This window comes from Cynara cardunculus (genome assembly GCF_001531365.2).
Source record: "Cynara cardunculus var. scolymus isolate 2C chromosome LG 11, CcrdV1, whole genome shotgun sequence".
NCBI classification, from domain to species: Eukaryota; Viridiplantae; Streptophyta; class Magnoliopsida; order Asterales; family Asteraceae; genus Cynara; species Cynara cardunculus.
In genome coordinates this window covers 11,892,212-11,906,053 of record NC_037538.1, presented here as the reverse complement: position 1 = coordinate 11,906,053, position 13,842 = coordinate 11,892,212, and the positions used below count along the sequence as shown (strand labels likewise).

At 34.7% G+C, this 13,842-nt stretch overlaps 3 protein-coding genes across 3 annotated transcripts; all 3 read right to left on the bottom strand.

Moving 5' to 3' along the window:
* Nucleotides 1–1,256: 1,256 nt before the first annotated feature.
* Nucleotides 1,257–2,311, bottom strand: LOC112521744. The gene is made up of 3 exons (XM_025130742.1): nt 2,128–2,311; nt 1,703–2,038; nt 1,257–1,540 (listed from the first exon to the last, which is right to left on the bottom strand). Exons 1-3 carry the CDS (start codon nt 2,309–2,311, stop codon nt 1,257–1,259), a joined length of 804 nt encoding a protein of 267 aa, XP_024986510.1.
* A 2,606-nt stretch (nt 2,312–4,917) lies between these two features.
* LOC112521743 (blue copper protein-like) lies at nt 4,918–5,912 on the bottom strand. Its single transcript, XM_025130741.1, has 3 exons — nt 5,744–5,912; nt 5,288–5,635; nt 4,918–5,189 (listed from the first exon to the last, which is right to left on the bottom strand). The coding sequence occupies exons 1-3, from the start codon at nt 5,910–5,912 to the stop codon at nt 4,918–4,920; spliced, it is 789 nt and encodes a 262-aa protein (XP_024986509.1).
* A 2,484-nt stretch (nt 5,913–8,396) lies between these two features.
* Nucleotides 8,397–10,011, bottom strand: LOC112522275. Its single transcript, XM_025131398.1, has 4 exons — nt 9,795–10,011; nt 9,339–9,686; nt 8,887–9,234; nt 8,397–8,765 (listed from the first exon to the last, which is right to left on the bottom strand). Exons 1-4 carry the CDS (start codon nt 9,961–9,963, stop codon nt 8,494–8,496), a joined length of 1,137 nt encoding a protein of 378 aa, XP_024987166.1. The 5' UTR covers nt 9,964–10,011; the 3' UTR covers nt 8,397–8,493.
* Nucleotides 10,012–13,842: the final 3,831 nt, after the last annotated feature.

The following is a 13,842-nucleotide window of genomic DNA, read 5'->3' as shown; positions in this document are numbered from 1 at the left end:
CACTCAACTCTCGTTTCTTCAAGACCACATCTTAATGAAAAAACTTGATTGCTTGATATCTAATAAATACAAACCGTTTGAAAGCTTTAATGTCTTAATTTGTAGAAGTCCTTGAACAATTATATTCTGAAAATTTAGTAGTTTCAATATCGATTAAGGATTTTATTTACATATTTCATGTAATAAGCTTCTTGTTGTTTGAAACCTTGACATTTAAGAGCCTTGTTTTGATTTGCTTTGTTAATCAATTATGTGATGAAATACGTTTTTGGCCTTCTGATTTAATAAAAATCTTGATGCATGGTGAGGTTGGTTTATATTCATCCGTGCACACATAGAACTCTTATTAGATACTTTAGAGAGTAAGAATACCAAATTAACCGGTTGTAGGGATAATACAAGCATGCTATTATGGCGTGACACTATCCGTGGCAGCGTGATTAGTCCACGACGTCTTCCAATTTTTGTGCTTTGATAAGAGCTGGCCTTGGTGTGACATGTGATTTTTATTCATGAGATATTGGGTCGGCCCTATGATTTTGGAGCTTTGTTTGTTATTAACGTGCGATGTAGTGTTATACATGCCATTGATTTTGGATACATTAGAGTCGCGAATCCATTGTATTATAATTTGTGTGGATCCTATATTATGATTTTTCTCCTTGTAGGCTCAATATGTATAAACCAACCCTTTGTTTTTTCAACTTGATATTATTTGATTACCCGGAGTCTGGTGGTGATTCTATATGGAGAACTTTGAAATTCTATCTTCCTCGTCAATTGGACATGATCTGGTGACTATGTTTTGCTTTGCTTATCTTGTAATCTTAATCTGTACTGGACATTCAACTCATACTGTATTTTTTTCCCCAACAAGTATCTAGCCAGAGGGAATTAGGCTTTATGAAGAAAGGACCACCTACTTTTAAGGAAATCAAAGTTTTTTATCTGACTTTTTATCTTTTGAGACATTAAGTTAAATTAAGTTGAAACTAAGTCGTTTGATTTAATTTATAGAGTGTGTTAAGCAAACAAAAACTAGCTTAAGATTACAATGTAATCAAGCATGTTAAAATAATGGAAATAGAGTAATGTAAGAGTATAATATTTTACAGAATACTAGCTAGGAATGGTCCTTAATTCATACTATATATATATATATATATACATGGAACCAAATCAGCTCCAGCCAATAGATACAGAAGAAAGATACATGAATGATAGATATATATACAGTAACAATTCCAAGGCAATTCTCATTTGGAGCCTAGATTTTTGGTGGTGGCGAGTTTTCTGGTTCCTTGTAACAATGGACTAGCCGGAACTGGTGCAGGGTGTACGTTAACGCAAAGCTTCATGCCCAGTTCACAATGCTTTCCAATACCGCAGATAAAACATTCCTTTCCTGGGGTTTCTACGGTGACGATGTCATATCCACTGATTAGAGCTTGATTAGCATCAGGAGGAGGGATGATACATTGCTGAACCGCAGTTTCATTTACTATAAGGACATTATGTTTTCCTGGTGGGTATATGAACACTGCATCAATCATGTTTAACTAGTTACCGATTTGCTTCAAAGCATATAGAATTGAGTGCTTACTATACATACATACAGTTATTGCAATATCGGGTTATATATATATATATATATATATATATATATACATGTGTGTGTGTGTGTGTATATATATATATATACCAAGTTTGTCTCCCACACAGACTTCCTTTCCATTAGCCCAAGCTTGGTAATCGAAGTTCTTGGTCCAGCCTTTATCATCTCCAACCATAATCTCCTTGCCCGTAGCCGGAGGACCTGGAGGCTTTGATTGAGGGAGAACATCGATGCAAAGCTTTAGACCACCCAACTCACAGTGCTTTCCAATGGCGCAGATGAAGAATTTTTTTCCTGGGGTATCTAGGGTTATCAGATCTTCTCCAGTGGACAAAGGTTCACTAGTAGGAGAAATTATGCACTTTTGGAAGCTAGTTTCATTGACTGAGAGAACATTGTGTTTTCCAACGGGATATTTGAAAACTACATCCACAAAATAGACAAGATTCAGATACAACCTTCAATATATATCCATCAAGCAAAAAAAGTTCACTGTATAATAAGACACATACCAAGTTCATCGCCAACACAGAATTTCTTGCCATTGGCCCAAGCTTGATAATCGACGTTGAGAGTCCAACCTTTGTCGTCACCAACAATAAACGACTTGCCTGCAATTGAAGTAGCTAGAACTGAAGTAGCTAGAGATGCTATCATTGCTAAGAGGAAGATGATGCTCCACTTGTTAGTAGCCATTTTTGATTCTCTTATAACTACAATATGCTTCTGGTTTTCTGGTTATCTGTGTATATCTGTGAAGTGGAATTTAGATAATTAATTAAAGTGGGTATTTATAGAAAGAAAGAAATAGTTAAAAAAACATTGAACAAGTTTTTGACCGCATGGTATCTAAGTGTTTGGTGGACCAAGTCATGAAATGTGCCAAAGACATGTTTTTGAAAGACAACTCCAAGACAAAAATATATAAGCATGTTTGGAATTTCTTCCTCATAAGAATTAACAACGTATCTCTATGCACATTGACATTCAAATGTCTTATTTTCAAATCAAAAAGAATTCGTCGGAAGCTGTTTGTTTGGCTTCATATCAAGTCCTCGGTCTGATTCAATACGTGGGTGATGGCTTTTATCAACGGCACGAACTACCGGCGTATTGTTCCGTCAATAAAAGTGTTCGATTTTGTAGTTTACACATGTGTGAACATGGCATGCAGATGACCCAAACAAAGGTTTCTTCGTTAAACAAACCATCCATGTCTGTTTCCGTTTCTACCCAAGATCGAAAGTATGTCATACGCTCCCGGTGGTGCCCTTTTCAAAACCAGGATCATACGCACCCAATTGACTCTGGGCCATGCCGATGCATGGCAACATACAACCCCTTGTTTCATGTTATCAAATTGTTATGACTCCGAGCATTATTGGTTTTAGCTGTATGTCATATGGTCTCCATTTTGAATCGAAAAGATCATCCATTATTCTATCAACTAATCGACTTAATAAACACGTATGCACATCTCAAATCACTAGTGTAATATTGAACCGAGAATTATAGAAATTCTTACATCACGTCGTCGTTATCTATTATTGATTTCGAACACCGATCGCCCTTTTCTCTCAGATTCTCGTTTCTGTTTTATGTTTGAGGAAAACCCCAATTTAAATGGCAGTCGGTTTTGCCATTTATCTCCTCCATTGGCGTTCCCTAGCATGTGTATCCGTGGCCTCCCACAAAACCCTAAATTAATTACCGCCCATAAAAACGGCCACGTTTAATTTAAATATGAATTTCTCAAACCCTCCATTTGTTCCACCATATCTATTTTTGGCAAACCAAATCCATTAGCTTAGTTTTTGGTTGACATATATACACCTCAAAATGAGCATCAATTCTCACCAAATTGTCTTATTATATAAAAGATATTAATTGTCTTATTTATGTAAGAGATTTAGATATACATACACTACTTTTTCATAAAAGTCTTAAAAACAACATACGAAGACAAAGTATTGCATTTTTAAGCATGTTTTTTTTTTTCAAAAAACTTCTTAATTTCAAGCATTTATGCACAAAGTACAACACGTTGATTCAGTTGCCTTTCCTCCTTCCTACACTAGACGCTATTGCCGTTCCCAAAAAAATGCATCGCCTACCAAGAAACGATTCATACTCAGATGTCGATTCCAGTTTCTTCTCTCTCCTACATATTCTCCATTTTGAATAGATTTATGAGCTTTGACCATGCATGACTTAACAGGTTAGATATTTGCAGGTTGATGTTGACCACAAGATAAAAATTATGCCTTTATACACAAAGATTAGATGGAATTATCATAAATTCTGACCCATCATATCTGGTGATTTTTATATTCGTTTTCAAAATGAATTTGCACATATGGATAAATTCTTTTATAATGATCAAAACATTATGATGTTTGAAATCAGTCAACAATCCTCTTGAGTGGTCATAAAAAATGGTTAGGTTATATTTGGGCTTAATTATTTATGGAAGACCAAAGAGCAACTTGTGGTTTCTTGATCATCCCTGCGGTGAAGCTAGCCTATGGCAAACACCAGTTCTTGAGCATCCTGCTGCCTCCAAACCATTGGCCATACACCTACACTGCGGTGTATATTCCATCTGCTATATTCATCATACATTCAACAAGGTACGAATATTGATTGTCGGGGCACATAATACAAGTTAAACATAACACATCAAATGGGGCTGTCGTTTTTGGTAGGGAAAAAAGTTGATAGAGGGAAACTACAACGCTTTTTATGTATTCATCTTCATGCATGCAGTTACTGAATTCTCTGATATGCTAAACAAATAAATGGTCAGGACAAGTCTTTATCTCTTTTATCACGTCATCGAAGTTAGAAGCATACGATTCTTATCAACAATCAACTTGTGTGGAAAGGTATATAAACCACAAAAAGGAAAATGTGATTGTGAATGGAATCAAGATTTCTGCTATGAAGAATATAACACACACTGTAAGGCTCAGCTTGTTGATCAGACAGATATTTGGTTTTCTTCCAGCTTTTTGTTTTAAGCAACAAAAATCAGTTTGTTATATGATCAAAACCAAAATAGATAAAAAGAACATCTTAGATTATAATAATATAACTAAATAACAATGAATTCGCTAGGAATGGGCTTCAATACTAACAAAAAGAGCTAGCATCATAAGGCACCAAATTTCCAACCAATAGATACAACAAGAAACTCACACTGAAGAAAGATATATGGATGATAAATATTATAATTATCACGAGAGTGAAACAAAAAACACCGTATCACTGTTAACAGCACGAGAGAAGGCAATTTTTGAAGCCTAGAATTTTGGTGGTGCGAGCTTTCTTGTTCTATGGTATGGAGGAGGTGGATATGCATATGCTGATTGAGGGACTACGTTGATGAAAAGCTTCATGCCCATCTCACAATGCTTTCCGACACCGCAGATATACCATTTCCTTCCTGGGGTCGCTAGGGTGATCACGTCATATCCACTGGTTCGAGCTTCATTCGAAGAAGGGATGGTACATTGCTGAAATGAAGTTCCATTTACTCCGAAGACATTATGTTTTCCCATTGGATATCTGAAGGCTGTATCAATAATGTTTAATCAGTTAGATCTTCTTCAAAACATAGAATTGAATGCTTACAGTAATTGCAATATTAGCTTATAAGAACATAACATATACCAAGTCTGTCTCCCACAACGAATTCCTTTCCAGTGGCCCAAGCTTGGTAATCAAAGTTCAAGGTCCAGCCTTTATCATCTCCAACCACAAACACCTTGCCYGAAGGAGGAGGAGAAACCGAAGGAACTGGAGGCATTGATTGAGGGAGAACATTGATGAAAAGCTTCATACCACCCAACTCACAGTGCTTTCCAACACCACAGATGTACCATTTTCTTCCTGGGGTTGCTAGCGTTATCACATCGTATCCACTGGTCAAAGCTTCAATAGCAGGAGGAATCATGCACTGTTGGAAGACAGTTCCATTGACTCGGAAGACATTGTGTTTTCCAGCGGCATATTGGAAAACTACATCCAGAAATAAATATAGAAGATGATTCAGATACAACCGTCAATATATATATCAAGAAAAAAAAAACACACAAGTCATTAAGGCTCCCTATAATAGACACATACCAAGTTTATCGCCAACAACGAACTTCTTGCCATTGGCCCAAGCTTGATAATCGAAGTTGAGAGTCCAACCTTTGTGGTCACCAACAATAAACACCTTGGCTGAAACTGAAGTAGCTAGAGCTGCTACGATTGCTATGAGGAAGATGATACTCCACTTGTTAGTAGCCATTTTAGATCTTTTAACTACAATATATTTCTGATAACCTGTGTATCTCTATGAAGTGGAATTAGACAAAGTGGGTATTTATAGAAAGAAAGAACAAATTAAAGACATTGAACAAGTTTTGGGCGGCATGGTATCAAATGTTCGGTAGACCAAGTCCGTGTTGAGACATGTTAAAAACATCTATGAGTCGGTCACTATTGAGATCCTCCTTTTTCGTTTGTGTTAATAGACAGAACTCCGAGATAAAAATATAAAAGCGTGTATGGAATTTCTTCCTCGTACCATTTAACAATGTATTTTTATATACAATGACTTGTTCAAATGTCTTATTTTTAATTCAAAAGGAATTGTCTGCAGCTGTTTGTTTGGCTTTATATGCGTTATAGGTATCATCTCTAATACATCCTTTGGACATACTCTTATCATTCGGTAGATATCATGCATGCCTGCTCTCGGACCATTTCTTTTATTTTGTCTTTAAGATTCAAGACAATTATCAAGAAAACCTACCTGAACTTCAACAATAAACAGATAGTTATTCAATTCAATAGTGGATCATATCCATGCTCCATGCCCATTTCTTTATTTCGTTTGGTGATAATAATAACGTAAATATATTCTTGTGGATAACCAATTCGTATCATTTTTATGTTCCAAAATTTGACATTTTTGAGTGTGAACTAGGAAATTTATCAACTTCAAATGGTTCTTTTTGGATATAACATGGTCTTCTTTTGTTCTTGAATGTCCTGTGTAAATTAGGATTGACGAGACGGTTCAAATATGCTAATTAGCGGACATATTTTGTATGGTTTTATTATCTATCTGTGCAATATTATTGTGACACATTGTATATTCTTTGTCACTACAATAGAATTGGCTTTATAGGACACTTAGATTGTCTAATAGCATCCTAATAGTATAATTTATAAAATTTAGGTTAATAGGACCAAACTATAAAACGTCGTATTTAAAAGCGTTACAATAGTTTTATAGGACATTTTTAGGCGTTTTAACACGTTTTTTAGAATGCTTCTAAAATAAGGAGTGTTATTAATTAGCTATTTCTATAAACTCATCTATTTATGTTACATGACACTTTTTTCAAATAGTTAATACGACATTTTATTTTAAAAACGTTCTAAAACCTTGTTAAAACACCTAAAAACATCCTATAAAGTATTTTTTAGGACGATTCCGTGTCTTATAAAATCAATTTTGTTGTAGTGCGTCCATCAACTTATATTATATTCCATATTGACACTTATCTGGTATGTTCATTGTTATTGGGATTTAAGGACTAGGAGTGATTTCTCCCATGGACTGACCCATAGAAGGGCATACGGTGGCATATTATTTCTCTAACGAAAAGTTAAAAAAATTACGTGTATGAAAAGTACAACCGTATCGTTTTAGAAAGTGCTACCGTGTGATATTCAAAAGTTCAAGAAGATGCAACCGTACCTCGTAATCAACCAAAAAGATCAAACAAAAACTCTTGAAATCAACTAAAAAACTAGAAAAAGAAACTCTTGAAATCAACCAAAAAACCGAAAAAATCCCTCGAAATCGATAAAGAAAAACTAAAAAATTCCTCGAAATCAAGCAAAAAACTTTAAAGATTTCTCGAAAGTGGAATTAAACTAAAAGCACATCGAGCGATATTGAACGTTAATAAAAACATGAAGATACATTGATAAAAACCGTGCTTTTGTAATTATTTTTTATCTATATTATATGGTGTCACAGTATAAAAATTCTTAGATTTTGTCCCTGATATCTTTGCAAACAAAAGAAGTCAAAGGTAAGCCAATTTCTTCACCATTAAGATGGTGATGCAGGTTAGAAATAAGGTGAAGTTTATCACTAATAACAGTTTGTCATCTGTTTATGTTATTATATATGTAACAAAAGGGCATATATTTCATTAATTAGACAAGACACAAACATAATCAACAGTCTTGTCCACTTATATAAAAGAAACTTGGTAAGGACCTTTTGAAATAACAATCTGCATATATACAAAGTTACAAGTACAATTTGCATATGACTTAACATGCCCAGATAATATTCGCAGGTTGATGATTGACTATAAGATAAATACAATGCCTTTGTACACAAAGACTGAATGGAATTATCATAAATTCTGAGTTTCTGACCCATTATCATATCTGATGGTGTTGATATTCATTTGAAAATGAATTTGCAGATATGCATATTTGAAATCAGTCCACAGTCCTCATTAGTGCAGATATGAATAACATAACAAACAATAGGGCTTAGCTTGTTCATTAAGACAGATATTTTTCCCGGCTTTTTGTGATTAATACCAAAATAGATAGAAAACATCTTAGATTATAATAATCAAATAAATTAAAATAACAACAAATTCACTTGAAATGGACCTTAATACTAGCAACAAGAGCTAAGATCATAGGCCACCAAATTCAATGAATACAACAAAAATTAAACTCACACGAAAGAAAGATATATGATGATAAATATTACAATGATCACCAGAGTGTAACGAAATCATATCGTAGCACTGTTAACAGCGCAAGAGAATTGAAGGCAATTTTGAAGCCTAGAATTTTGGTGGTGCAAGTTTTCTCATTCCATGGTATGGAGGAGGTGGATATGCATACGCTGATTGAGGGACTACGTTGATGAAAAGCTTCAGGCCCATCTCACAATGCTTTCCAACACCACAAATATACCACTTCCTTCCTGGGGTTGCTAGGGTGATCACGTCATATCCACTGGTTAGAGCTTCATTAGCAGAAGGGATGGTACATTGCTGAAAGGAAGTTCCATCTACTCTAAAAACATTATGTTTTCCCATTGGATATCTGAAGACTGCATCAATAATGTTTAAACCAGTTAGCTATTTGCTTTAAACGTATATAGAATGCTTTTAGAAATTGCAATATTGGGCTATAATATATAAGAGCATATATATATATGTATATATATATACCAAGTCTGTCTCCCACAACGAATTCCTTTCCGGTGGCCCAAGCTTGGTAATCAAAGTTCAAGGTCCAGCCTTTATCATCTCCAACCACAAACACCTTGCCYGAAGGAGGAGGAGAAACCGAAGGAACTGGAGGCATTGATTGAGGGAGAACATTGATGAAAAGCTTCATACCACCCRAYTCACARTGCTTTCCAACWCCACAGATGTACCATTTTCTTCCTGGGGTTGCTAGGGTTATCACATCGTATCCACTGGTCAAAGCTTCAATAGCAGGAGGAATCATGCATTGTTGGAAGACAGTTCCATTGACTCGGAACACATTGTGTTTTCCAGCCGGATATTTGAAAACTACATCCAGAAAATATAAGATGATTCAGATACGACCATTAATACATCCATCAAGCAAAAAAGCATATATGCAAGGCTCACTGTATAATGGGAAACATATATACCAAGTTTATCTCCAACAACGAATTCCTTGCCACTGGCCCAAGCTTGGTAATCGAAGTTCAATGTCCAGCCTTTATCATCTCCAACCACAAACACCTTGCCTGAAGGAGGATGAGAAGCCGAAGGAACTGGAGGCATTGATTGAGGGAGGACATTGATGAAAAGTTTCATACCACCCAACTCACAATGCTTTCCAACTCCGCAGATGTACCATTTTCTTCCTGGGGTTGCTAGAGTTATCACATCATATCCACTGGTCAGAGCTTCGATAGCAGGAGGAATCATGCACTGTTGGAAAACAGTTCCATTGACTCGGAACACATTGTGTTGTCCAGTCGGATATCTGAAAACTACATCATAAATAAAATATAGAAGATTAATCACAGATACAACTATCAATACATCCATCAAGTAGAAAAACGTAAGTAAGGCTCACTGTACAAGGAACACGTATATACCAAGTTTATCTCCAACGACGAATTCTTTGCCATTGGCCCAAGCTTGATAATCGAAGTTGAGAGTCCAACCTTTGTCGTCACCAACAATAAACACCTTGGCTGAAACTGAAGTAGCTAGAGATGCTACCATTGCTAGGAGGAAGATGATACTCCACTTGTTAGTAGCCATTTTTATCTTTTAACTACAATATGTTTCTGATTATGTGTGTATATCTGTGAATTGGAATTTAGATAAAGTGGATATTTATAGTAAGAAAGAGAGAAAGAATTCAAAAGACTTCGAACAAGTTTTGGACGGCATATAATCCAATGTTCGGTGGACCAGGTCCTAAAATGTGTTGAGACGTGCTAAAAACATCATGGACATCAGTCACTGTTGAGATCCTCCATTCTTTTATTTGTGTTTAAGACAGAACTCCAAGATAACAACATGAAAGCATGAATAAAATAAGCTTCTTTATACCTCATAAGAATGAGCAACAGACTCTGTGCCCGATGACTTGTTCAAATGTCTTATTTAAAACAAAAGGAATTGTCTGATTAATAGATTCCATTCCTCGTTCGGTAGACCATGCAATTCCATGCATGCATACTCTCTGACCGTTTCTTTTATTTTCTTCTTTCATGTCAAGACATTTATAAAGTAACAAAACCATGATCTGAACTTTCAATAATACCGGTGATATATATGATCGTTCAATCAAATAGTGAATCAAAGATCATTGCTGCATCACTATGACCATTTCTTGATTTCTTTTGGTGATAATATTAATAAAAAATTATTCTTTTGTGTGGATATAACCAATTCATAACATTTTGATGCCCAAAAACATAAAATGATACGTTTAAAATTCCTAAAATAACCACAAAGGTGGTGTCTGGTTGGTTTGAGTTTGGTTCCAAAGTTCAAAAATACCAGGAGATGATAGGTTCAAATCCAAACATGAATAAAAATCCCCTTGTGGCTACGGAGATTCTAATGCGGTGACTCCAGACTATCTGCAAAACAGGTGGTCGCCCTGGGATTAGTCGGCTCCCATAGCAGGTTAATAAAAAAAATTCCTAAAATATAGAGTGCATGCATGTTTGAAAATACTTTCGTATCAAATAAGAGTTGTCATATGAATTTTCACTACAATAAATTAAGTGGGCCTTTTAGTTAGGCCCTTTGGCATCCTAACGGAGTAGTTAATGTGACTTAATTTTATCGGACCAACATGCATGGTTACAATAAGTTGTTAAGTCGAGGTTTGATGACATAACAAATTTTGCCAACGAAGTTAAGGTAATAGGACTTAAAAGTAAATCAATGTATATGATTATCAAAATCACTTGGAAACTCGGAAACCTAAGGGTTATCTGGTTATCAAATAAATGGCTTCAAGAACTCAATATATATATATATATATATATATATATATATATATATATTCCCCCAAAATTCATGTCGAAACTTAGGGTTCATATCTAATGGATCTTGCCAACTTAAAAAGATCATGTATGAGCATGAAGTTGTATGCTATTATGCCTTTTCCAGCCAAGATTGGAAGGACCCATCATCAAAATTGTTGGTTCTGATCATATGATCTTGGTTTGAAAAATGAATCGGCAAGAAATTTATTTGACCATATGATCAGAATGAACAAAGTGACCTTGGATTGAACCAGTTTTGGACGGCATGACATCATATATATATATATATATATATATGTATTGGACCAAGTCCTAATGGCTTGTTCAAACGTTATTGATTTGGACAAATTGCCGAATTCTATTCATTTTCTTTTTTCTTTCTTATTTGTCCGTATATTAAATTGAAGTAATTATATTCCATCCTTGATGCATGCCTACACGTCCCCATTTCTTGACTTCATTTGCTTAGAATAAAGAATCTTGAAATTAATATTATTTTGTATCTAAAATTTAACTTTGTATTAATCTTCTTGTTTGATGAAATTGGAATAAACCGTTAAATCACCCACCAATCCAATCTAATAGCATAAGTTTGAAAGTGATATCATTTAAGGAAATGAAAGAGAAAAACTCTCAATACAAGTGTCAGATTTGTAGCAAATCGAATCAAGAACAATGGTAGATATAGGCAGAAGATGAATGGTATGGCCAACATGTTGGAGAACAAAGTGGTAATTGATTTCAACATGCTTCATATGTTTTCATGCATGTGAGATAGAGTTAACTCATTTCTGGACGGTTAAGAATCGATGACCGTTCCCCAAAAAAACCGTTACAAAAAGGCCCGCTCCAATGACCGGTTATAGTTGAAAGCCTGTTTTGATCCTAAATTTTGAACATGACTCGTCCTTAATTAGTTAAAAGAAAAAAAAAAGCTGAAATAATAGCCAATAACTTGTCTTTGGTTAACCAAAAACTGGTCTAATTAAAACCTCCTCAAAGCCGAAAAAACCGGACAAGCCCAAAAAAACCCACTTATTATGACTAAAAATCAAAACGACAATTTGTGGTCGAAATTAATGCAAGAAATATTATAAAATATTTTGAAGATATATCTTCATTCATGTGACTCGAATAAACCGTACATGCACACAAATGGGGTTGAGATTTCATTAGAAGAAATGCCATATGCTTTAGATCCAAAAACCGTTTACTTTGCTCACTTAAAAGAGGGTTAAAGACAATGAGAGCTATTCAACACGACAAAGAGTAAAATGTTCAAATCGAAGATCTGAAAAATATTCAAGAAAAAAAAAACGAATGTTAAAAGAATTTAGGGGGTGTTTAATTTTAACTTAATTAGCTTAATGGCTGTTTTGACTTATTCGCACAGCCACATATGGATGTTTATTTACGGCTTATTGATAAATATATGGGCTTATTCGTACAATATGGAAGGGGTGAGTTGTCTCCATTAAGCCAAAATATTGACAAATATGCCCCTATTAAAAACAACACGCTTCTTTAAAAAAAATTGATGCCTCCTTCCGACGCTTCCCTTCAAAGTTCAAACCCTAGCCACAGAGAAAACGTTCTCCTCCTCCGTTATTGCTGCTCATCTCTAACGACTAGTGACCTCCTTCGTCGTTGCAACTCCTCCATCCTTCCAACTCCTTTGTTGTTGCAACTCCTCCGTCCCTGCTACCCTACTACCATCGATTTTGCTATGTTCCATCTACAATCAACCTTGGCATCTCTTAGGTGATCGTCGACTTTGCATCATCGCCTACCTCTGATGACCGTCTGTTTTTATCTCCAATGGTATCCATTTTTCCTCCCCATTGCACCATCAATGACAAGAACATGCTATTAATAGCTGATCGATGTAAATTCAAAAAATTAGCAAATCAAATATGTTATTAATAGATTATCACTTTCATATTGATTACATAATCTTTATGCAAATCAAGCAACTTCACTTTTATCACTTAGAAAGAATAAATAAATAAAATGATTTATTGAAATTTTTATAATTTTTTATGAGTTATATAATTGATTAAAAGAGTATTTAAAATATCATATCATGTCAAATACATTTTATTTATCAAATGGTATGCCATCTCATCAATATATGTTGTTTTATTATGGAATATGTCTATTATTTGTTAAATATATACATATATACATATCTGTTAGTTATATGTTTATAAATTAAAATAAATACTTATTTTTTTTAACATTTCTATTACATGATTTGATTTGATATGATTTTGATATAAATAAGTATGCATATAGCAACATTTTTGTATAATTAAATACATGATTAGTATAAAAGAGAAAGTGAAGGATAGTTGACTGAGGGGCTGTTTGGCAGTTGCTGAATGGTTTGGTGCAGAATGGTTAAGTGGTCAGAATGGTTAAGTACCGAATGAAATAATGTTGTTTGGTAATTGTTCTCTGAATGACAGTAAATTACCATTTTAACCCTCATTCACATTTTCTTTGAATTTGAAGTTGGATAATGTGTTAGGGCCGATTGCCAATCTGCTTCATCGATCGCTCTTTCATTCAAGAACCCTAACCCTACTTCTATCGAACAATCTGCTTCATCGATCGCTCTTTCATTCAAGAACCC